The 25,230-nt window shown below is 42.6% G+C and overlaps 3 protein-coding genes and 1 long non-coding RNA gene across 4 annotated transcripts; 3 read left to right on the forward strand and 1 right to left on the reverse strand.

Moving 5' to 3' along the window:
* Positions 1–399: 399 nt before the first annotated feature.
* On the forward strand, positions 400–6,362 carry LOC114784378 (complement C1q-like protein 2). The gene is made up of 3 exons (XM_028969725.1): positions 400–641; positions 4,144–4,275; positions 5,928–6,362. The coding sequence occupies exons 1-3, from the start codon at positions 437–439 to the stop codon at positions 6,209–6,211; spliced, it is 621 nt and encodes a 206-aa protein (XP_028825558.1). The 5' UTR covers positions 400–436; the 3' UTR covers positions 6,212–6,362.
* A 3,698-nt stretch (positions 6,363–10,060) lies between these two features.
* LOC114784593 (uncharacterized) lies at positions 10,061–11,733 on the forward strand. The gene is made up of 3 exons (XR_003748884.1): positions 10,061–10,510; positions 10,594–10,683; positions 10,975–11,733. It is a non-coding gene; the product is annotated as an uncharacterized LOC114784593 (long non-coding RNA).
* Positions 11,734–14,271: 2,538 nt separating this feature from the next.
* LOC114784572 (complement C1q-like protein 2) lies at positions 14,272–16,107 on the forward strand. The gene is made up of 4 exons (XM_028970060.1): positions 14,272–14,556; positions 14,670–14,753; positions 15,208–15,339; positions 15,673–16,107. Exons 1-4 carry the CDS (start codon positions 14,304–14,306, stop codon positions 15,954–15,956), a joined length of 753 nt encoding a protein of 250 aa, XP_028825893.1. The 5' UTR covers positions 14,272–14,303; the 3' UTR covers positions 15,957–16,107.
* Positions 16,108–18,814: 2,707 nt separating this feature from the next.
* On the reverse strand, positions 18,815–22,333 carry LOC114768195 (complement C1q-like protein 2). The gene is made up of 3 exons (XM_028960359.1): positions 22,216–22,333; positions 19,513–19,644; positions 18,815–19,185 (listed from the first exon to the last, which is right to left on the reverse strand). The coding sequence occupies exons 1-3, from the start codon at positions 22,331–22,333 to the stop codon at positions 18,902–18,904; spliced, it is 534 nt and encodes a 177-aa protein (XP_028816192.1). The 3' UTR covers positions 18,815–18,901.
* Between the last annotated feature and the right edge of the window lie 2,897 nt (positions 22,334–25,230).

The raw sequence follows: 25,230 nt of genomic DNA on the forward strand, positions 1-25,230 counted from the left end.
TAGCCGGTGTTTACTCATGCACCTACTAGAACATCCAGACAGTAAAGCATTGCAGTAATCTAACCTTGATGTAATAAAGGCGTGGACCAACTTTCCTGCATTGTGCATTGAGATCATATTTCTTACCTTGGCAATATTTATATAGTGAAAGAATGCTATCCTAGCAATATTATCTACATTCAAATCAAATGAGAGACCTGCCTCAATGAGGACACCTAGATCCTTTACTTCTGTACTTGGTGAAATAGAAAGGCTATCCAGGGTTATGATGTAATACAAGAGTACAAGAACATCTGTCTTATCAGGGTTAAACAGAAGAAAGTTGGTGAGCATCCACTGTGACGTAAGACAAGATGAAGGATGGCGAAATGCAGCCTCTTTGTGGTCATGTGACCAGGAGGATGTCATTCCTGCACAGTTTCCACACACCATCAGAATGATCGTGATGTTCATGATGAAGCTTTCTGTGGTTCAGCTGATGCTGCTGTTCTGTGCTCTGGTCACAGTGGAGAGTGATCCTGAGGTGGAGAGGGGAGAGTGGAAAGTGGAGATGGAAAATGCAAAGAAAAAAATGAACGACCTGGAGACCAGACTGAAAGCAGCTGAAACAACAATTGAGGAACTGCAGAAAAAGGGGGAAGGTAAATGAAAACTAAACTGACTAACAATCATGGTTTTATTACAAATATATATCCTTACCAGTGGAATAAAACATTTTGGCAGATACATACATTTTATGCTGTACAAGAAATGAAAATTTTGACAAACATCAATGGCAGTGATGTGAAAAGCCTCAAGATAAACAGTGAAAATAAGAATATGATCAGAATTTAAACACCTAAAATACAATGACATTCAAATGAAAACATCTTCAAGACTTTTTATTGTCCAAAATTAGCTAGCAAGGTCACATAAGTGCAAGATAATAAAATATATGTAAAAAAAACACATGGAAAAATTGGTGGTGGTGAGGGTTGTACAAGGGCATTGTCATGGCCAACGCGCCTCCAGCCCGCTAGAGGGCACCTCACCAGCCTGGGAGACGACGACCCGGAAGAGGAAATGGAAGCGGGCGGTGGCAAGTATAAAAGTGAGGTAACCCCAAGGAGACACGCCCGCTCTTTGTATGAGTTTACTCGCCAGAGACGCTAGCTCTCTCACCCCGACCTAAGATAATTGTACCTTCCTGTAATACGACCTTCGCCTGCCCACGACTTCGAGAACTGCCTGATCCCCTAGAAACCACGAAAGGAACCCCGACCGGAACTTCCTGGCTACAACCTCTACCTGCCCCTGACCTTGAACCTACCTGACCCATTGGTTAAGACGGGATTCCATGCTCCCCTACCGTCCTGCCGCCCAAGACCTACTCCCGTCCGGTCCAAGATCCCGGACCATCCTGAAACCCGTCTTCCGGTTCTCCTCTGCCCCGGTCCTTCCCAAAGATCCCGAACTGACTCCCCGCTGCGTTGCAGCGCGTCCATTGCTTCCTCATTCCTCGCCGGCCAGGCGCCTCCGGTCCTCCTGCCCCGCTCGCCCAGCGTCCTCTACCGGTACGACGGCTTATCCCCACGCCCAAAGTATGTCTGCAAGTACGTCATCGAATTCCCCCTGTGACAGTAAAAGCGGGCCATTTCCTGACGTAGCGGACATAGGGGCCATGCAGGAGACACTGGACCAGCTGATCACGTCCCTGCAGCTGCAGCAAGCCGCGATCCAGGACCAACACGACATGCAACTGCAGCAGCAGCGCGCGCTTATTCAGGTTAGCTCCACACTCGCTGGTCTGTCGGCGCAGATCCAAGCGCTGCAGTCTCAACTGGTGGACCCGGTCATTCAGTATCCGCGGCCGCGGCTCCCCCGCCACTCCCACTTGCGTCTGCACTGGCGGGCCTCGCACCGCCACCACTTTACGACGGTAACCCCAAGAAATGTCGCGGTTTTATAACCCAGTGCCGTCTGATACTTCGGCTCCAAGCCGCACACCTCCCCGATGACGAGACGGCGGTCGCGTATATTATTACCCGGTTGACGGGACGCGCGCTGGAATGGGTAACGCCGCTGGTAGAACGACGTGACCCGGTCTGCCTCTCTGTCCCCGCCTTCCTGGACCGCCTCCAGACTGTGTTCCAGGGCGAAACCGGGCGGCGCGCTGCGTCGCTGCGGCTCATGTCGCTGCGCCAGGGAAATCGGAGCGTAAGTGATTACGCGATTGAATTCCGAACCCTGGCGAGCGACAGTGAGTGGAAGGACGTCGCGCTCCCCGTCGCGTTCTACCAAGGCCTCTGCGAGGCGGTGAAAGACGAGATGGTGAATCGCGATTGGGGAACCACGCTTGACAGCATAATCACGCTGGCCACGTCCATCAATCGACGTCTCGCCGAGCGCGGCCGAGAACGGCGTAACCACGCCCCTTTCCCTAGTGCCCCCAGAGCACGCTGGCCGGACGCTCCGACGACTCCGCCCCCCCTGGACGTCGACGAACCCATGCAGCTTGGCCGAGCTCGTCTCCCCTGCTCACCCGAGGCGCAGAGCCCCCTGGTGAGCACCAAAGCCTCCCCCTGCTCCACCACCCGCTGCTTGTTTCCCATCACCATCTGCTGGAGGACACCCAAACCTGGCCGTTATGAGGGACAAGCTCTGGTGGATTCTGGGGCAGCCATGAATCTAATCGAAATCGACCTGGCCACCCAACTCCAGCTCCCGGTCACCCGGTGTAACCCACCACGTGCAGTCAGGGGGCTGGATGGAAGCCCGTTGGGCTCGGGTTGGGTCCTGTTCCAAACCAAACCCCTACTAATCTGCCTCAAGCCCAACCATATCGAAACCATGGCCTTTTATCTGACCACGACTCCCCATGACCCCATTGTGCTGGGTTACCCCTGGCTGACCGCCCACGAACCCCACATTGACTGGACCACAGGCACCATTAAACAGTGGGGACGCCAATGCGTCCGCCACAACCCTCGACATGCCACAGCAGCGAATCATTCTTGTCCCCAGAATGTCGCTATGGGACGACTCGGCCACACCCCTCAACTCAAGCCATGTCCCCGAAAACGTGGACCCTTCCGAGTGCCTCGCCGCATCGGCCCAGTCCTCCGTGTCTCCCACCTCCGCCAGGCTCACCCATCCCCTCTGCAACCCCCCCAGTCTCCGCCACCGTCTCCGCAGCGACTGAACGGCTCTCCGACCCACACCCTTCTCTACCGGGCCCGTCAGGTGCCGGGCCTAAGAGGGGGGGCTCTGTCATGGCCAACGTGCCCCCAGCCCGCTAGAGGGCACCTCACCAGCCTGGGAGACGACGACCCGGAAGAGGAAATGGAAGCGGGCGGTGGCAAGTATAAAAGTGAGGTAACCCCAAGGAGACACGCCCGCTCTTTGTATGAGTTTACTCGCCAGAGACGCTAGCTCTCTCACCCCGACCTAAGATAATTGTACCTTCCTGTAATACGACCTTCGCCTGCCCACGACTTCGAGAACTGCCTGATCCCCTGGAAACCACGAAAGGAACCCAGACCGGAACTTCCTGGCTACAACCTCTACCTGCCCCTGACCTTGAACCTACCTGACCCATCGGTTAAGACGGGATTCCATGCCGCCCAAGACCTACTCCCGTCCAGTCCAAGATCCTGGACCATCCTGAAACCCGCCGTCTTCCAGTTCTCCTCTGCCCCGGTCCTTCCCAAAGATCCCGAACTGACTCCCCGCTGCGTTGCAGCGCGTCCATTGCTTCCTCATTCCTCGTCGGCCAGGCGCCTCCGGTCCTCCTGCCCCGCTCGCCCAGCGTCCTCTACTGGTACGACGGCTTATCCCCACGCCCAAAGTATGTCTGCAAGTACGTCATCGAATTCCCCCTGTGACAGGCATATATAATAGATGAGGGGGTACGGGCTTAAGACAGAAATATTATATATTCCCTCTGATGGCCAATAAAATTAAACTCCTTTCTATTTTATCCAATTGGTGTTTTTTCAGTGGTCAGTTACTAAGCTACACCTCTAGAAATTAAATTAGGATAATCTGCATGTTGTAGGTTTACCCGAATTATTTTTTTTCTAATGAAATATTGGACAATAATGGCTGTGTAATTTGGTGCTGTGTTCTTATTTATCCTTTGATTACGGTTTTCCTTTCTGAAAGGCAATAAAGTGGCTTTTTCTGCATCATTGGTGACCACAAATGAAGGTCAGATCGGTCCGTTTAACACTGGAAAAACCCTGGTCTACAAAAACATCATAACGAACATTGGACAAGCTTACAACCTGAACACAGGTAAGCAAAACCAAGACCAAATTAATATATGGACGTGGATGTTTAATGCATTCCGTCTGTTTTATTGTAAAACACTTTCATTTTAAATGTACTATTTAAAAACTTTATTCACTAATCTAATTTCTATTTACATTAACACTCATGGCATTTATTAGTCGCCCTTGTCCATGGCGACTTACAATAGGAAATGACAGGGACAGTCACCCTGGAGACACTCAGCGTTAAGTGTTGTAGCGTCTGCGTAGGATCACAGATGGCTGATCTTCAAAAACCCCGTTTGACCTCTGACATTTACGTATAAATTACAAACCTGGACCCTCAGCCTGCACTTATCCTTCCACCACTGTAACAAGGATGCTAAACAGATCGGGGCTCCAAGCTTCAAAGCATTCCAGAGACCTCCTGTCAGGCTCCACCCTTGCAATACACAATCACGCACACACTTAAACACATCCTCTGTATCTTGTGCTAGGAATATGTGATTATAAGTGGATCCCGTATATGCATGCGTTGTGTGTACGTTCCCTTGTATGAATTATACTAGTTACAACTTTCTATTTTGCATTAGGTAAACTCTAATTACCTATACTTGTGTATCATCTAGTGTATCTCTACTTTCCTACCTCCTAAAAGTCTCTTTCTTGGTGTCAGAAGGAACTTCTCTTTATTACTGAAACAGTGATGCATACTATGTGATCACAAAATGCATCATACAATTTCTATAAGGTAGAAATTGTAACTGCAACGAACTACAGTTTCTCTCTGAGCCAGCCATAAAAATTCACACTTGTGATTGGCCATTCAGGCCACATGATTGGCGTGCCAGAAAGCATCAAAAACACTTCACACAGGCCACGCATTGCTCAGAAAATCTTTCTTCCTCCTGAGACACGTCTTTTCAACACTTTGTTAAGCTCACCTCTTGGGCTTACTCTTTGGCAAGTTTACCTTCAAGTAACTTTAAGGAAGACCTCCAGCTCAGGCCCTAAAGGTCGAGGATCGTGACCCTACCGCATCAGGACTCTTTTGCATGAAACAAGGACCAATGCAAGTAACGTCTATAACTATTTAGATGCACGTTTAAACCCCTTTGTAAGGTGAAATTTGATTCTCTGACGATTCTCATTAGGCTGTGGTTAATTGATGTGTAATACTGCCATTCTCTTTTCCTTACTTTCCTTTGTATATGTTTGTCAAATTGTTGTATGTTAGCTATAGCCGTGTTTATTAAATTCTTTAAATTCACAATTGTTTGTTTCTGTGTGCTGCCCACATCTGGAGTCACTAAACGTTGACCCTTTAAGCTACATGCTAAATTACTGCTCGCACGCAGAGTGGGAAAGCTACATTTCCTGGCAAAAGGGGGGATAATCGTTCCCAGAATTGATAAATAATTATATTATCTGCTCCGTGGACGGACAGATCAAGTAATTGTAACATTAATTCTGCTACTGTTTATCCCAAAATTTAATCTAAATGTTTATTATTAATTATAACCAGTTATAATTAATTATAGATATTTCCTTTTGAGCGAATTCCTTACAGTGTCTTGCTCAGGGACTCAATGGCAGTAATTGGGGTTTGAACCTGTGACTTCATAGATGAGCATGTTACCCGCTGGGCTACTACCACCTCTCAATTTCCTGTTACAGGAATCTTCACGGCACCAGTGAGAGGCGTATACCTGTTCAGCTTGTTTGTTCTTGGGGTGGCAGGAGCAGATGCAACAGGAGTAGATCTCTATCGGAATGGAGAGTTCGTCGTTCCTGCCTACGCCCACCTCAGTGGTCAACATTATGTCAATCCCTCTGCAGGCGTGAATTTGCTACTGGAGGCGGGGGATACGGTGTACGCGTTCCTTCCACCAAACAGAAAGATATACGACAACGTTCATCGCCACTGCTCCTTCAGTGGTATTCTGGTGTTTGTTATGTGACAAAACTACAAAGACATGTAACAACACACGAGAAATGTTTTAACCAGGACTAATAATAAATGCTAGCAAAACAGTTCTAATGCTACAAAATAGCCATCATTTGACCTGCATCACTGCTTTCTGTGCATATAATAAAATATCATATATCATATATAATATCTGATTTCTGCCAAGCACATAATTCATCGGTGAAAACATCAGCATTTTAATTATATATCTAATTTGTGTGATTCCTAAATGTTGAGTCCGAGACAACTCAAGAGATACAGGTCATTTTCTTGACCTTTCTGATTCTCATTATCCATAACTGGCTAATTAGTGGAGGTCATGGGCACCGCAGCCAGCAGTTCACATGACATACAGACTTTTTATCTATTGCGTCTGAGAGCGCTCTCAAACACTTGACCAAAATGACCACGACTTAAACCATTGGTGCCCCTTCAAAATTACACCTCCGACACAAAAATATGCTCCTATAAAAACAATAAACTTTCTGCCATTTTTTGTTATTGTTTAGATACCAAGAATTCATGACTTTTTAACATTTTTAACCCTTTTATTTGCCAAGTTCATGTCGAACTTTTATGGCCTCAGGACTGTGGACTAGAACATCCAGACAGTAAAGCATGGCAGTAATCTAACCTTGATGTAATAAAGGTGTGGACCAACTTTCTTGCATTGTGAATTGAGATCATATTTCTTACCTTGGCAATATTTATAAAGTGAACTAATGCTATCCTAGCAATACTATCTACATTCGAATCAAATGAGAGACCTGCGTCAATGAGGCAAGGTTATTATAGTTAACCAAAACGAACGAAAAAACTAAAACTAGAATTGAAAAAGCATTTTTGTTCACTGAAATAAAAATAACGAGAGTTAAAAAAAAAAAGAAAACTAACTGAAACTGTCTTGTGTGTATACAAAAACGAACTTAAACGAACTAATATTATAGCAGGGTGGTAGTAGCCTAGTGGGTAACACACTCGCATATGAACCAGAAGACCCGGGTTCGAATCCCACTAACCACCACTGTGTCCCTGAGCAAGACACTTAACCCTAAACTTGCTCCAGGGAGACTGTCCCTGTAATACTGATTGTAAGTCGCTCTGGATAAGGGCATCTGATAAATGCTGTAAATGTAAATGTAGCAAAAACGTCCTTTGTTTTCGTCTTTGTAATAAGCCTTTTGGGTTGAATTAAAATCTATTTACTTCACGCTGCCAGTTTTAAGCCAGGTGTTTGACCAGTATGATGTCACGTGTCCATAGTCTGTCTGTAATGCCGCCGAAAGAGAAGCGATAGCCAGGCCAGGTAACATGGGAAAGGAACGTGATATGACAGCATCCATAATGGACTGCTTTCACCGCCAACCAAATAGCTGCTGGCTATTATGGAAATAAATATTTTTATTAAGACTGGAATGTCTACACGACTGTGTGACTCGATTGCCTTCAAAGAGTTCACCACTTCACTCGAACCAAAATTCAAAACACCCGGAGCTGCAAGAGTCAATAACCTCATCGGAGCTACGATGGATAAGGCTAAGCAGAAGTTGAAAGATATAATAAAAGAGGCGAGGATGGTGAGCCTGTGTGTAGATGGTTGGAGCAAGAGAGGATTAACAGCATCTTTCATGGGTGTGTCAGCTTGTTTATAACCATCCGCCCGGAGGCCAAGTTCACCATGCTTTGCTAAACCTAGACCGGATGGAGCACCCACACACTGGAGAGGCCATTGCCCGCTGCATTGATCAGACATTAGATGAATGGGGAATTGGAGAAGACAAAGTGCTGCTTATTGTGACAGATAACGGCTCCAACATTGTCAAGGCTGTGCGTCTACTTGGGGATAGAAGCCACGAGCAAAGTGGGGATTCAGCTGATGGCTCACAGCCTCAACCAGGAGGTGCTGGAGACAACCAGGATGAATTTGTGGCTCCAGTCAGAGTCTGAGGATCTAAATATATGTAGATTTTATTCAAATATTAGCATTTAAAAAAACATTTTCAAATATAAAATGTTTATTTGCAACAGTTATAGCATCGTTAGCATTCCAAACGACTAAATTATGACACACACATGCTCTGAACACTCAAGTCTTCACTAGGGCTGCATGATTATGACAGAAATCATAATTGTCGGTTATTCACCTTGATATTGTAATTGCGATTATTATTGTTGATTAATACATTTCATGTTTTATAACTTTCTGTGCAGCAGCTGCATGGTACATTCTCAACATCCAAAACTAAATGATATAAAGTAAATAAGAAATAATTATGGGAATTGTGTTGTTTGTAAAAAATCCACAAAGAATAACTTAAATTTATCAATTTTACAACAGCTGATTTACCAATGTGTTTGGTGCTTAAACATACTGCCAAAATGCACAGATATGAGCACAAAGGGACAGCTGTAATTGAGGATTTTGGTGATTATGTAATTGTTTCACCTGTAATTAGTTTTACGATTAATTGTGCAGCCCTAGTAATCACTTGTGATTTAGAAAAAGACCGTCCATTGTACATTTACATTTACATTTACGGCATTTATCAGACGCCCTTATCCAGAGCGACTTACAATCAGTAGTTTCAGGGGACAGTCTCCCTGGAGCAACTTAGGGTTAAGTGTCTTGCTCAGGGACACAATGGTAGTAAGTGGGATTTGAACCTGGGTCTTCTGGTTCATAGGCGAGTGTCTTACCCACTAGGCTACTACCACCCCACCCATTGTACTATACACGACACACGAATCGTTACACCCCTAGTGATTATTTTGAGAGATACATTTGTTCATATTATTAGATTTTTTAAATTTTGGATATGTGTATTTTATGCTTACGTTAACTAATTGTTTGTTTCCTTATCCTTCTTTGCAAAGAACTTGACCGGCCAGATGATGGGGAGAACAAGTTCCAGAGAATGCCATGCTTTACCCACGAAGCACCCAAATGCTGATTCACTCATAACAAGAGCAAGACATTTACATTTACATTTACATTTACAACATTTATCAGACACCTTTATCCAAATCATCAGTGGCAAATGAAGCATTGATCAAAAAGTGTGGCAAAACTCTGGTCCAGGATTGTAGCACACGCTGGAACAGCACATTTGATTTGCTGAGAAGACTGCTGGAGATCAGAGCTGAACTAAACCAAGTACTTGAGGAGCATAGACACACTTCTCAAAAGTGACTGGACTAAGCTTGAGAAATTGGTCAAGCTACTTGAGCCCTTTGCCATTCACACAGACCAGCTTCAGAATGACAGCCAGTCACTCTCACAAGTAGTGCCATGCCTGCTCAACCTCGAGGCACACCTGCTGACCACTACTGCTGGAAAGCAGTTAGCACAAGTACTGCTGAAGTCTTTGCGAGAACGTTTTTCTGTCATTCTTAACCCTGATTCCCCAAAGTTTGATGCTACACCAGCAGCAGCCTGCCTAATGGATCCAAGTGTTTCACTGGTTCTTCAAACACCAGACACAGTGCCACTGAGGAGGGCAGCTCAGTCTTTTGTGCAAAACCTGGCTGCTGCTCAGAATAACCTAGCTACTGCTTCTCAGGATGATGTTGCTACTGCAAGGGCCAGTCAATCTAGAGCAAGTTCCCCTCCTACTGTCCTTCAGAAATACCGCTTTCTTAGGATCCGGAGTCACCCCTGCCGGTCCGGATCATGACAGTACTCCCCCCACAAAGGCACTACCACCTGGGAGTGCCCACAAAACGGTCCATGAAAGGGGGGAGAAGGACAGGGGTTTAATACAAACTTCACAAGACAGGGGAACATCAACACGCACAATGACCCGAACAGACACGAACAGGATAGCTTTATACAATTATATAAATATAGATCAGGGAACATTACACAGGACAAACATGAAACTCCGGTCCGAACTTCAGATCCGGAGTCACCCCTGCCGGTCCAGATCATGACAGCTACAGTTCTCTGTAATTGGCTGCTGTTGCTCTCAGATATCAATCTATTCTAAGGCGACTCAGAAAAAAATGTGATGAGGCATGCACTGTATTTAAACAAAAGAAAAACATTAGATGGGGCACTGTTCTGGGAAATCATCAGCTGACTAATCTTCTACCAGTTAGTGATTGTGTAATCTGTCTTGTGGAGCCCTCTACTATAACAGACCTCCATGCTCTTGTAAGTAGGTACACTTAATATTCCAATGTGTTAATAATGGGTGGAATATAAGGGAGAAATTCTGTTTCACTACAGGGGGATGATGAAGACACCTTATCAGCCGCCACAGAAAGGGAAGATGCAGAGAGGCCTGTTGAGGTCTACACTTTTGTAAAATATCTTTGGTTTCAGTTAATAGTGTTGTTCTGGAATACAACTTACAGCTTCTTTCTCTACAACAGAGCAATGCTGGAATGATACGGGGTCCATTAATGAGGAAGAGGGTCCATCAACCTCCACAGCACAGCTTACCTCAGTAGGAATACAAAAATGTATAAATACATTATAATTTTTCTTAGTCTAGCAATCTCTGAGCATGCTCTTCACTGACAAGTCTAAGCCTTATCAGGGCTCTTAGTTTGTAAACTCAATATTCTATAGAAATTGAACGAAAATTGCTGGTGTCTTCCTCTTGTAAGTCGCTTTGGATAAAAGCGTCTGCTAAATAAAGTAAAGTAAAGTAAAGTAGGAATGTTGTTCAGCATATTACAGCCTATTACTCCACTTACTATGACACTACGTAGACGTGGCACTAAAATTCAACTTCATTTGTGTTCCTATAGCTCCCTGTGAAACAACTATATAAGGTGTACTACAAAACCAAATTGAGAAGTCTAATTTGAAAATGGAACACATCAAGCGGCAAATTAAAAAAACACAAAGAGAAATACAACTGCTGGATCATCAGTTAAATGTGGGTGCTGTGCCCACAGGTGAGTGATGTTTAATTGTATAAACAACAAAGAATTAACTATACAACATCTGTACTTGCAGGAAATAAAGAAGACATCATAAAATAGGAGGCATTTTGTCTTTCTCTGACTCTGAGGAGGTGACGTTTCAGTTAGAAATGATTGTGGCAGACCATGTTTCTAACAGCTCTCCCATCTTGTACATCAGCAGGGTGGTTGGGATTAATGTCTGCATCATCAGGGATGGGGTAGGACATTGTTCCCCTATGATTGTGGCGATGTTGTGTAGAACTACACATGCCACAATGATGTCACAAGCCCTTTCTGGGGTGACCCTGAGCATGCGAAGGCACTGGAATTGGGCCTTGAGCATCCCGATGGTCATCTCCACCCCTTGCTGTGGGCCGGGCTCAGGGTCAGGGTAAGGGGTCAGCAGATGGCGCTGGCAGGGGTACCCTCTGTCTCCCAGTAGGAAACCATCAAACTCTCCTATGATGATACAAGATACAATTTACAGATGAAGAATATTGATCAGGATAAAGCTATACTGTATATAAACTCACCACGGGCAACTCTTTCACTCAGGGTGGACTCACGAAAAAATTCGAGAGTCATGTACAGACCCAGGCCACTTTGCTTCAACATTGCTAATCATGTATTCAGCATCACTTATGATCTTCAAGGGGGAGACAAATAATTAGCTGCAGCAGTTGTATAGTAAAGTATATTTCATTTGGAAAGTTAAAAGCTATTATTTACACTTACCTGTACATTAATGCTGTGGACAGATCTCCTATTCACATAATTGAACATTTATTGAAGGAGCTATGATGGGAATGTGATGCAGCCAATCACACCTGGAAACCCTAAAATGTCACATTGATGAGTGCTTCCAGTCTTCCAGTCTTTAGAACCCAGATTAATTATTGCTTACACTGATACCTGCAATTCTGTGGAACGCTTCCTTGATGTCTGGTTGTTCTGTGACCTGGGAACACTGCAAAGGTGCACAGAAGTCTTTTCATTGCAAGGGTCACATTTCTGACAGCCTGACAGACGGTTGCCTTGGACACATGCTCCGCATCACCAATATTGTACAAAAAATTGCCATTCGCAAAAAAACGAAGTACTATACACAGAATTTGCTCGGTGCGGAGAGCATTTCCACGATGGGTCATATTAGAGATATGTGTGGACTGAGAATATTGCTTAAATATATTACTGATGGTCGCGAAAAATGGAAACGCTGTCACTGGCCCAGTTCGGGGACGCATTCGCAGGCATGCTTGGAGCGGGTGGAGTAGTCGTCGTACTGGGAGAGGAGGACCGGAGGCGCTTGGCCGGTGATAAGGCGGCCGGAGGTGAGCTGGGACGGGAGTGTGGCCGTGGAAGCGCCGCAGCGCAACAGGGAGGGAACTCTGGCTCCGTGGGGGGTAACGGGGAAGATCGTATTAGCAAAAGGGGGCAGGCAATCTCAAGGTCAATGGCGGGCGAAGGTCGTGGTCACACTGGAGAATCCGATTAGAGATCGTCGTCACAAGAGGGGCGGGCAAAGTTCTAGGTCGGGGACAGGCAAAGGTCGTGGTCAAGGATATCAATCAGTCGGGCGCAGGAAAATAAGGCTGGCGTCTATGGAAATAAATTCTTCAAAGAGCGGGCAGTGTCTCCTCAGTGTCACCTAGCTTTTATACTTGGTGCTGCCCGCTCTCACTTCCGTTTCCGGGTTGCTGTCTCCCCGGCTTGTCTGGCACTCTCTGGTGGGCTGGAGGTGTATTGGCCGTGACAAACGCTCATACAGATACTCATCGGGGAGTGATAAAACATCCACTCGGGGTCTGATCATCCTCTCCCGACGGAGATTTCTGCATAATATCTGCGCTTCCAAGTCAACAGGCTCGTCAAGAAACGGACACGCCATGTCTGCTACTGATTTCAGACTGCAGGCTTCAACTTAAGAGCAGGAGAAACTCCGAGTTGTTTGAAGCAAACCTGCGAGCGAGCAGGTTAGGTTCATGGACTGTGTTGCTCGGGTAACCGACTCAGAGTTACGCTGAACTTGCTGCATGAAACTGAAAAACCAGAGTTTCCCTCATCTCAGGCTTAACTAACTCAGGTTTTTCACTAAACCAGCTTTCTGAAACGGGCCCCTGGAGGTCAAGAACGGCTGTCTTTTCAAAACTTGCCCCTGTGGCATTGGACCTTGTTAGTGCCCCTGCCTCACAAGCCTTTGTGGAGGGCATCTTCTCTGTGTGTGTGGACTGTTGTCATCTGGCCTTAGAAACAGAACAACCGCATCTCTTGAGCAGCGTGTTTTCCTCAAGACCAACAACAAAAAGTTCACACACACACACACACACACACAATTTTCAAAAATCTGAATTTTAAGATAGTTCGTTCATTCATTCATTCATAATGCAAAGGTTGTCAAGTTGTTCATGATTTCTCCCTGGGATTCCTGTAAGAAAAACATTGAGCTCCCTGGGACTCCTGGTTGCCATGCATGTTTGTTTTTATGTTCATGTGTGTCTTTAGTCTGTTGGCTATGTTATTTTGTACTGAGCACACTGTGTATCTATCCTCAGAAGAAGCATTGCACAAATATTGTACTTAGGACTGTTATCTTGTGGGCTGTTGTATTTCAATTTGAGGATGGGTGTTCATGTGTCCTCTGAATACATGTTTCAAACTGTATCTTTGGTTGAGTTTTTATTATACAATACTTATCCTGGTGATTTTGATTCATGCACCTGACAAATATCCTAATTTACAAAAAAAAAAAAAAACTAAGACTAACACTGTAACTTATAAAAACTAAACTAAAACTAAGCAATTTCAAAATATCAAAACTAATAAGAACTACTAAATCTGCCTCTAAAAACTACTTAAAACTAACTGAATTAGAAAACATAAAATGAAAACGAAATAAAAACTAAAACTAATGAAAAATCCCAAACTATTAAAACTGTGCAATGAGGACACCTAGATTCTTTACTTCTCTACTTGGTGAGATAGAAAGGCTATCCAGAGTTATGATGTAATACAAGAGTACAAGAACTTCTGTCTTATCAGGGTTAAACAGAAGAAAGTTGGTGAGCATCCACTGTGACGTAAGACAAGATGAAGGATGGCGAAATGCAGCCTCTTTGTGGTCATATGACCAGGAGGATGTCATTCCTGCACAGTTTCCACACACCATCAGAATGATCGTGATGTTCATGATGAAGCTTTCTGTGGTTCAGCTGATGCTGCTGTTCTGTGCTCTGGTCACAGTGGAGAGTAACAATAATCCTGAGGGAACTCAGTCGGACATGTACGCTGTGCTGAGAAGGATGAGTGCTGTGATGGCTGAGCAGAAAGTGGAGATGGAACATGCAAAGACAAAAATGAACGACCTGGAGACCAGACTGAAAGCAGCTGAAAGAAAAGTTGAGGAACTGCAGAGAGAAGGGGACGGTAAATGAAAACAAAAATCACAACCAATCATGGTTTTATTACAAATATACATCCTTACCAGTGGAATATATATGTTGGCAGATACATACATTTTATGCTATTCTTTGTTTTAGAAAAGACAAAGGCTGTACAAGAAATGAAAATTTGGACAAACATCATTGGCAGTGATGTGAAGAACCTCAAGATAAACAGTGAAAGTAAGAATATTATCAGAATTTAAACACTTAAAACACAATGACATTCAAATGAAAACATCTTCAAGACGGTTTCTTGTCTAAAATTAGCTAGCAAGGTCACATAAGTGTAATATAATAAAATATATGTTAAAAAAAACACATGGAGAAATTGGTGGTGGTGGGGGGTTAATACAAGCACATTTATAATAGATAAGGGGGTAAGGGCTTAAGACAGAATTATTATATTTTCCCTCTAATGGCCAATAAAATTAAACTCCTTTCTGTTTTATCCAATTAGTCGTTTTTCAGTGGTCAGTTACTAAGCTACACCTCTAGAAATTAAATTAGGATAATCTGCATGTTGTAGGTTTACCCGAATTATTTATTTTCTAATGAACTATTGGAAAATAATGGCTGTGTATTTTTCGTGCTGTGTTCTTATTTATCCTTTCATTATGGTTTTACTTTCTGAAAGGCAATAAAGTGGCTTTTTCTGCATCATTGGTGACCACAAATGAAGGTCAGATCGGTCCGTTTAACACTGGAAAAACCCTGGTCTACAAAAACATCATAACGAACATTGGACAAGCTTACAACCCGAACACAGGTAAGCAAAACCAAGACCAAATTAATATATGGACGTGGACGATTAATGCATTGCATTTGTTTTATTGTAAAACACTTTAATTTTAAATGTACTATTTAAAAATTTTACTCACTAATCTAATTTACATTTACATTTACACTCATGGCATGTATTAGTCGCCCTTGTCCATGGCAACTTACAATAGGAAATGACAGGGACAGTCACCTTGGAGACACTCAGGGTTAAGTGTCTTGCTCAGGGACTCAATGGCAGTAATTGGGGTTTGAACCTGTGACTTCATAGATGAGCATGTTACCCGCTGGGCTACTACCACCTCTCAATTTCCTGTTACAGGAATCTTCACGGCACCAGTGAGAGGTGTATACCTGTTCAGCTTGTTTGTTCTTGGGGTGGCAGGAGCAGATGCAACAGGAGTAGATCTCTATCGGAATGGAGAGTTCGTCATTCCTGCCTACGCCCACCTCAGTGGTCAAAATTATGTCAATCCCTCTGCAGGCGTGAATTTGCTACTGGAGGCGGGGGATACGGTGTACGCGTTCCTTCCACCAAACAGGAAGATATACGACAACGTTCATCGCCACTGCTCCTTCAGTGGTGTTCTGGTGTTTGTTATGTGACAAAACTACAAAGACATGTAACAACACACGAGAAATGTTTTAACCAGGACTAATAATAAATGCTAGCAAAACAATTCTAATGCTACAAAATAGCCATCATTTGACCTGCATCACTGCTTTCTGTGCATATATTAAAATATCATATATCATATCTGATTTCTGCCAAGCACATAATTCATCGGTGAAAACATTAACAATTTAATTATATATCTAATTTGTGTGATTCCTAAATGTTGAGTCCGAGACAACACCAGAGATACAAGTCATTTTCTTGACCTTTCTGATTCTCATTATCCATAACTGGCTAATTCACGGTGGGGGTCATGGGCACCGCAGCCATCACTTCACTTTTTTCCATGTCCACTACCAACAGTGCCTAAAATAGGCACATAAAATGATTTCACAATTTTTCTTTGATTCAAGTATTCAGTATAAAGTACCAAATAACTAGATTCCAACCAGACCTGCTTTTTGCACCCTTTATTTGGCTGTCAGTACATGGAGATGACCGATAATGAAACTTTCACAGTGAGCTTGATTATTTTCACTCCCTTCTCTAAAATGTGGACCTGGTTGAGGATTGTGCCATTCATGTCACTGCTTAAGTAAGTTGTTTTGCAACAGGAGCCTCTCCATCCGTGCCACACAATTTCAGTTTTCACACAATTTCACACAATTTCTGCCCTCTGTTGCAACTGTGGCATTAGATTCCTCTTTGTTTTATACGAAATAATGAATATTAAACTGTATTAATCCTTTTGACATATATATATATCTCACATGCATTGAACTATATTAATCTTTTTAATATGCGCACTACATTGAATCATTAGTCTCTTGAGAAACTGGTGGGCTAAAGGTTGTTTGCAGAACTGAATGACCGCGACTTGATAAGAGGAGGCCTGCAGCCGCGGAGAAGCAAGAAAACAAGAAGACCTTGGCGATGAAGCGTCTACCAAAGAGACAACCCTACATGCAAATTATAAGCTTATTTGGTGTGATCCTGTGATGAATGTACCGCCCTATTATTGAATAAAAAGAGAGGAAGCGGAAGAGACGGCAGAGCTTTTGGAGGCATGGTCGTCTCTGATCGCTCTCCTTGCAAGTAAAAAGAGAGCTCAACTGCTTCGTGTCATATCTCTCTGTTTTATAAGTGTTGGATAAGACGGATAACTCTAACAGAATCTTATGCCACAGTTTTCTGCCCTCTGTTGCAACTGTGGCATGAGATTCCTCTTCGTTGGGGCAGGGTGGTGCAAGATATATAAAGGGTGCAAATTTAAGATTTAAAAAATAGGACAGTGAGTATAGATGAAAATAAATAGTGCTTTAGGGCAAGGAAAGCAAAAATTTGAGCTAAGGTGCAAACTGTCAATCTAGACAATTAAACTATTTACAGCATATGAACAGATACATTCAGTACATTAATGGGAGAAAGGGGTGGGTGCGTGGGTACCAGGGGGCCAGAAGCTGGGGGAGAACCCCTGCATCTGAGGGGGGACAATGCCTCAATGGAGTAGGAAAAGAAGCTGCAGTAAGTGTGAGGAGAACCTCTTTTATACTCTGCATTTGGTTGCCTCAAAGGTTGCCTCAGACCTTGATACAGGAATACAGTGGTCAAACCACAAGACTTACTTGTCATGACACCTCAGTCCATTGGCACCCTGGTGATGCTTTCTGCTCAACAAGAAATTACAGCTCGGAGATAAATTGGGGGTCTTCTTTAAATTAATGGATCTAGAATTTCCCATCTTATTTTAACTACAGTAGGTCTCCTATTGGACTGCAAAACAGCCTGCAATGCAACTTGCATTAATGAATGTAAGTTGCTCATGACCCTGCCACCAGTTCATGGAGTTCTCAACATTGGATCACATTTGGTAGGTCCTGACCACTGCAAACCAGGAACATCCTAAAAGAGCTGCTGTTTATGAGATATTATGACCAGTCATTTGGCCATCACAGTTTGATTGGCGTCCATGGAAAATGTTCATATCTTTTGTGAACACTGAACTGAACAAATTCATTATTCATAACTTCCAGAATGCTGCGTTTTGATAACCAACGGTCCAGACCATGGACTGACCAGCTCCAACTGATTTTTAACCTAGGTGCAGACATTTGTGTCAAACCGAGGAAGATGCAAATGCCGGCCTATTAGGTCCAGGTGGTATGGAATAAAAATTTGGGCAACCTGCCATGTTCGGACATTTTATGCTGGGAAAGTTTACATTTTCAACCAATCAGCTGGTTTGGGACTACTGGGCTGCGAGGTGTAACAACTTTTTCAGAGCTGCTCAGAAGGAAGATCACCATGGTTGGAACAATGCAGAGAAATAGACCAGAGAAATAGCCTGAGGCCATAAAAGTTTGACATGAACTTGGCAAATAAAAGGGTTAAAAATGTTAAAAAGTCATGAATTTTTGGTATCTAAACAACAACAAGAAAATGGCAGAAAGTTTATTGTTTTTATAGGAGCATATTTTTGTGTCGGAGGTGTAATTTTGAAGGGGCACCAATGGTTTAAGTCGTGGTCATTTTGGTCAAGTGTTTGAGAGTGCTCTCAGATGCAATAGATAAAAAGTCTGTATGTCATGTGAACTGCTGGCTGCGGTGCCCATGACCCCCACCGTGAATTAGCCAGTTATGGATAATGAGAATCCGAAAGGTCAAAAAAATGACCTGTATCTCTTGTGTTGTCTCGGACTCAACATTTAGGAATCACACAAATTAGATATATAATTAAATTGTTGATGTTTTCACCAATGAATTATGTGCTTGGCAGAAATCAGATATGATATATGATATTTTAATATATGCACAGAAAGCAGTGATGCAGGTCAAATGATGGCTATTTTGTAGCATTAGAACTGTTTTGCTAGCATTTATTATTAGTCCTGGTTAAAACATTTCTCTTGTGTTGTTACATGTCTTTGTAGTTTTGTCACATAACAAACACCAGAATACCACTGAAGGAGCAGTGGCGATGAACGTTGTCGTATATCTTTCTGTTTGGTGGAAGGAACGCGTACACCGTATCCCCCGCCTCCAGTAGCAAATTCACGCCTGCAGAGGGATTGACATAATTTTGACCACTGAGGTGGGCGTAGGCAGGAATGACGAACTCTCCATTCCGATAGAGATCTACTCCTGTTGCATCTGCTCCTGCCACCCCAAGAACAAACAAGCTGAACAGGTATACGCCTCTCACTGGTGCCGTGAAGATTCCTGTAACAGGAAATTGAGAGGTGGTAGTAGCCCAGCGGGTAACATGCTCATCGATGAAGTCACAGGTTCAAACCCCAATTATTGCCATTGAGTCCCTGAGCAAGACACTTAACCCTGAGTGTCTCCAGGGTGACTGTCCCTGTCATTTCCTATTGTAAGTCGCCATGGACAAGGGCGACTAATAAATGACATGAGTGTAAATGTAAATTAGATTAGTGAGTAAAATTTTTAAATAGTACATTTAAAATTAAAGTGTTTTACAATAAAACAAATGCAATGCATTAAACATCCACGTCCATATATTAATTTGGTCTTGGTTTTGCTTACCTGTGTTCGGGTTGTAAGCTTGTCCAATGTTTGTTATGATGTTTTTGTAGACCAGGGTTTTTCCAGTGTTAAACGGACTGATCTGACCTTCATTTGTGGTCACCAATGATGCAGAAAAAGCCACTTTATTGCCTTTCAGAAAGTAAAACCATAATCAAAGGATAAATAAGAACACTGCACCAAAATACAGAGCCATAATTGTCCAATAGTTCATTAGAAAAAAAAAATTCGGGTAAACCTACAACATGCAGATTATCCTAATTTAATTTCTAGAGGTGTAGCTTAGTAACTGACAGAAGTGGGACAAAGTCATTGCTTTTCAAGTCACAAGTAAGTCTCAAGTCTTTGCCCTCAAGTCCCAAGTCAAGTGCCAAGTCAAGACAGGCAAGTGTCGAGTCAAGTCCTAAGTCCTGCAGTTTGAGTTTCGAGTCCTTTCAAGTCTTTTCAACTGCAGAATAATAATATATTTTCACTGATCGTGTATGCTTTTAAAATTGTTTTATTAAAACAAGTGCAATTGAAACTGCATAAATAAATAGTGCTGACATTGCACTATTAACTTCATTTTTAACATTTAACTCATATTTTTTAAGTATATTCTTCATTTTAAACCACTGCTTTACAGAATAAACGCATCTGAAAAAACAAGTGCAACTGTAATTATTTGAACAAAAAGTGCTAACATTGTATTTCCATGACATATTGCATTTCAATTAGTTCCACAGCAGTTTGTCCTGTCCTGTAACAAATACAAGAACATAAAAGACTTAACCGCGGGAAGTGGAAAATAAGATGTACTTGTGTTTATTCAGTTAAATAGCTGCATCCATGTTACCACGTCACGTTTGATGTGGTAATTTCATTTACATTTACAGCATTTATGAGACGCCCTTATCAAGAGCGACTTACAATCAGTAGTTACAGGGACAGTCCCCCCCTGGAGCAACTTAGGGTTAAGTGTCTTGCTCAGGGACACAATGGTAGTAAGCGGGACTTGAACCCAGGTCTTCTGGTTCATAGGCGAGTGTGTTACCCCTAGGCTACTACCATCACAGTTCAAAGACTCGTTCTCGCCCCCTACAGTGCAATTCGGCTAGGTATACATCCACGCTAAAATATCAAGGTGAAAGTCATCATAGTGTAGCGGTTCATCTTCTGCGTTGTGTAACCTGTGTAACTGATTTCGTTTCTTGAACCACAAATGATGAGCTGACACCCAAGAGATTTTCTGTGCAAAGTGTATTCTGTACAAAAAGCAAGATTGCGTCAGAACATCGCGTCACACATCGGCACAATAGCTTACGTAGTATAGACCCAGCTCCCAACCCAACTTCGTGAATAGATTAACGGCGATATTTTTTTATTGCCTGATAAGAGTCTCACGTTAACGCAGCACGTTTTTATCGCCTGATAAGAGTCTCACACAGCACGTTAACGCCGATAACGGCCCACCATTAATATGTTTGTATTGTATGTCTTTGTTGGTGGCTAAAATACACGTTGCTGCTGACCGCCGTCTACTGTGTGCGATACTGTACATTGGCTAATGTTATGTAGAAGTACCTCATCCTACCAGGTTTTAAAAAATCGTTACTCGTTAACAGCGAGTTTACAGCCTCACTGATTTAACTACACAGCAAAGAAAAGTTAGCAAATAAGCGTTAGCATTCACTCAGAACTTACCGTTCTTTGTGCAACTTCAAATGTCGAACGAAGTTGGAAGTTGTTGCATCTCCGTCTGTAATCTTCGACCTGCATGTTTTGCATACTGCTATTCGTTTTTTGTTGACCACCTCGTAGTTTTTATATCCGAACGAAACTATCTTTGGTATCATTTTGTCTAACTGGCGCGTTATTTGAGAGTTCCACTGCATTGGTTGTCCTGTAATTTGATTGGATGGATGCTGTTGGCTCAAAACAACGTGGATCTAATTTGATTGGATGTCTTGCCGACAGCAAATACGCGCACAGACACACATATACACAGACATTGAAAGATACATACGTTTTAATCTATGGGTTTTCTCAAGTCCAAGTGAAGTCACGAGTCAATGATGTTAAAGTCCAAGTCGAGTTGCAAGTCTCTTTACATTTTGTCAAGTCGAGTCTAAAGTCATCAAATTAATGACTCGAGTCTGACTCGAGTCCAAGTCATGTAACTCGAGTCCACACCTCTGGTAACTGACCACTGAAAAACCACCAATTGGATAAAATAGAAAGGAGTTTTATTTTATTGGACATCAGAGGGAAAATATAAGTCAGCTGCTGCTACTTATTCTGACTGTCTTAAGCTTTTACCTCCTTATCTATTATATTTATGATGCCGTTGTATAACCCCCCACCACGACCAATGTCTCCATGTGTTTTTTTTTTTTTACATATATTTTATTATCCTGGACAATAAAATGTCTTGAAGATGTTTTCATTTGAATTGTGTTTTAGGTGTTCAAAATTAGCAGGAAACTGACAGTGCTTGATTACAGTGGTCTGATCTGATCATATTCTTACGTTCACTGTTTATCTTGAGGATTTTCACATCACTGCCAATGATGTTTGTACAAATTTAAATTTCTTGTACAGCCTTTGTCTTTTCTAAAACAAAGAATAGCATAAAATGTATGTATCTGCCAACATATATTCCACTGGTAAGGATGTATATTTGTAATAAAACCATGATTGGTTATGATTTTAATTTTCATTTACCGTCCCCTTCTCTCTGCAGTTCCTCAACTTTTCTTTCAGCTGCTTTCTGGTCTCCAGGTCGTTCATTTTTGTCTTTGCATGTTCCATCTCCACTTTCCACTCTCCACCTCAGTATCATTGTTACTCTCCACTGTGACCAGAGCACAGAACAGCAGCATCAGCTGAACCACAGAAAGCTTCATCATGAACATCACAATCATTCTGATGGTGTGTGGAAACTGCAGCAATGACACCCTCCTGGTCATGTGACCACAAAGTGGCTGTATTTCACCATCTTTCATCAAGAAAAAAAACTCTTGCTAGTTATCTGCTGGAGTGTAAATTTCATACCATTTTGCAGATAATAATATCTGAAGGCACTTACTTAACATTACCCATTTTTCCCCCCTTGAAAAATGCATCTGACCCAAACAAATGTTGATGGGACTGTATAACAAAGCACAATATCTAGAGCTATTCTAATTGGAGCGTCCCACCTACGTGTTCCATCTGTTATCTTAATTCCCTGTTTTGGTCCACGATGTTCTGAAGCACTTCCAGTTTGTCACTGCCAAACCTGCAGGCAGCATTGGTTTAATGGGTTATTACTTTCTACAAATGATGTGCAATACCCTCCAAAAAAACAGTAGGTTCTGCACCTCTATAAAATTAACATAACAGTGTACCACCATATTGATCTCAGCAAATCGTGTTTTTGCTTGGGCGTAGTTCTTACATGACGAGAAGGAGAAATTGTTGCTATTGTAACCCTGGTGTATCCATGACGATATAATAAATAATAATAATAAAAATCGTGGACTAGTAGAATGCCTCTACCAGACCCTGCATTTTCTTCTGTCATTGGGTTACACTATCATGCATTATTCCTACTTTGTTCCAGTACGTGATATTTAAAGGAAGTATATTTCAGGATTAATCTGCACATTGTTCATGACCAAGACAACAGTTTCCAAAGTGTAAAAATGGCCCAGTGTCCTTTGTAGAACTGACAAGCTATGCACAACATTTGTGTTGTGTTGTGTGTCTTTTTGTCAGGAGGATGAAACAGCTGTAACGTTCTTCCTATGCCAGCCCCAATTCCTTCAGACTATCCAGGTTACCAGGGTAAGAAAAAGCCACTATTCATTCAAGGAAACTACAGCCTACTGCAGAATTTATTGTTATTGCGACAACTTCTACCCCTGTACACTGCATTTATTTCTACAGACAAAAGCAGAACTGATGGGATAAACCAACACATGGCAGATATAGCAAATATTACAAATCACCATGGAGCTGTTCAATATAAGCAAACTTGAACTAACAATGTATTCGTTAGAAGTTGCACAGTCTTGATTGCTGATACTTGCTGAGTTCTTGGTTTTCATGTCAGCAGTATCTAACGCCCTGAATCCACACTGCAGCTCTGCAGTCTCTGTGTCTGAGCCAGCAAGTGTTTACAGGGATGCGCACTGATACGGAGCCCCAGGCAGCTGCAGCTGCTCCTCATAAGCCACATGAGGAGCATGTGTCATCTACGATAACACCACGAAGAGCAGGCCCGCCATGTCTGTCATATACAACAAATTTTTCTTTTTTCTCACTGATTTTTAATAGGTTAGGTTGTATTAAATGCCTGCAAGTATAGGCAAATGCACCTTAGTTGGACCAAACAGGACCAAGGGTACTGCGCTGACAACTGGCATCATTGCAACAAAGACCACAGCTTCAGGGTTGCTTTTGTGAACTGATACTAACTTGTATTTATTTGATTTATTTATTGTTTGTATCTATATTTATTATTGTATTCAATTGTATTTATTCATACCGTTATAGTTGGAATTTATGTTCTATTTCTCTTTTATTTGTTTTATTGGAGTAATGTTGTTAGTTGGTGTGACTTTCTTACAGGTGCAATGCTGATTCTGTAGAACTGCTGTATAAATGAAAATACGCTTGGCATGCCTTGCTTTAGCAGTGTAGTAATGGTTTGTTTTTTAATAGACTGACGGCCTTTAAAGTCTGGTAGTTTAGGGACATCCCTTTCAGTAAAAATGTTCATTTGTACATATCTATTAAATAGACATGTGTAGGAGCCAAAGGTGTTATGTGGTGTTATGATTTTATGATTTTGTAGTCACAGAACGTATGTTTGAGGATACTGTGATGCAGTTTTGTTACCGTGCTACCTAAAGTCTTTTATTTTGGGATTATTGATTTTCTCTGGTGCAAATAAATCTGTTTCATTTTTAAGAAGCACTGAATTTTTTCTGTGCATTTATATGTGACTCACTAATAAGCAGTAACCCTACAGTTAAATAAATGGGTTTCATGTTTCTTTTATATTAAAAGTATTTAAAAAAACCTAACATTAACAATGTTGTCTTTTTCTTGTTATTTTCTGACCTGGAAAAAAATATATACTCACATATGATCAATTTAGAAACACCAATTCACCTAGGGTGCATGCTTTTGGATTGCTGGGAGGAAACTGGGGAGTCCAGAGAAAACCTTCACCAATACGGAGAGAGCATTTAAATTACACACACACACACACATGCAACTCAATTTTCTGCAAATGAACAATGAACACATCCTTCCAGTCTTTGAACAGGTCCTCGGCGCTCAGTCATTGAAGATGCTCGACTCTGCTCTCATCTCACCTCACCTCAACCTCTTAAAAGGAAAGCCTAATGTCAGGATCCGGTCCGAAATGGGGGTTACTCCGGTCCAGGATCCGGACCGGAGCTTCATTGTTGTCATGTGTAATGTTCCCTAATCGTTTTCACCTGTGTCAAATGTATAAAGCTGCCCTGTTCGTTTCTGTCCGCTGTCAGGTCTTTGAAGTTATGTTCCGTGTTCTCCAGTGTCTACGTCTCGGATGTCTCCCCTGTCTTGTGCTTCACCATTAAACCCCTGTTCCGTGATGTCAGGTGAAAGCGTCCTTCATTCCTCGTCTCCTCGTCACTCTTCGTCCTGCTCTCCGTTCACCCGCCGCGTCATGCCCGCATGGACGTGACACCTAATACCTTTTAT

The sequence above is a fragment of the Denticeps clupeoides genome, chromosome 2, assembly GCF_900700375.1.
Source record: "Denticeps clupeoides chromosome 2, fDenClu1.1, whole genome shotgun sequence".
NCBI classification, from domain to species: domain Eukaryota; kingdom Metazoa; phylum Chordata; class Actinopteri; order Clupeiformes; family Denticipitidae; genus Denticeps; species Denticeps clupeoides.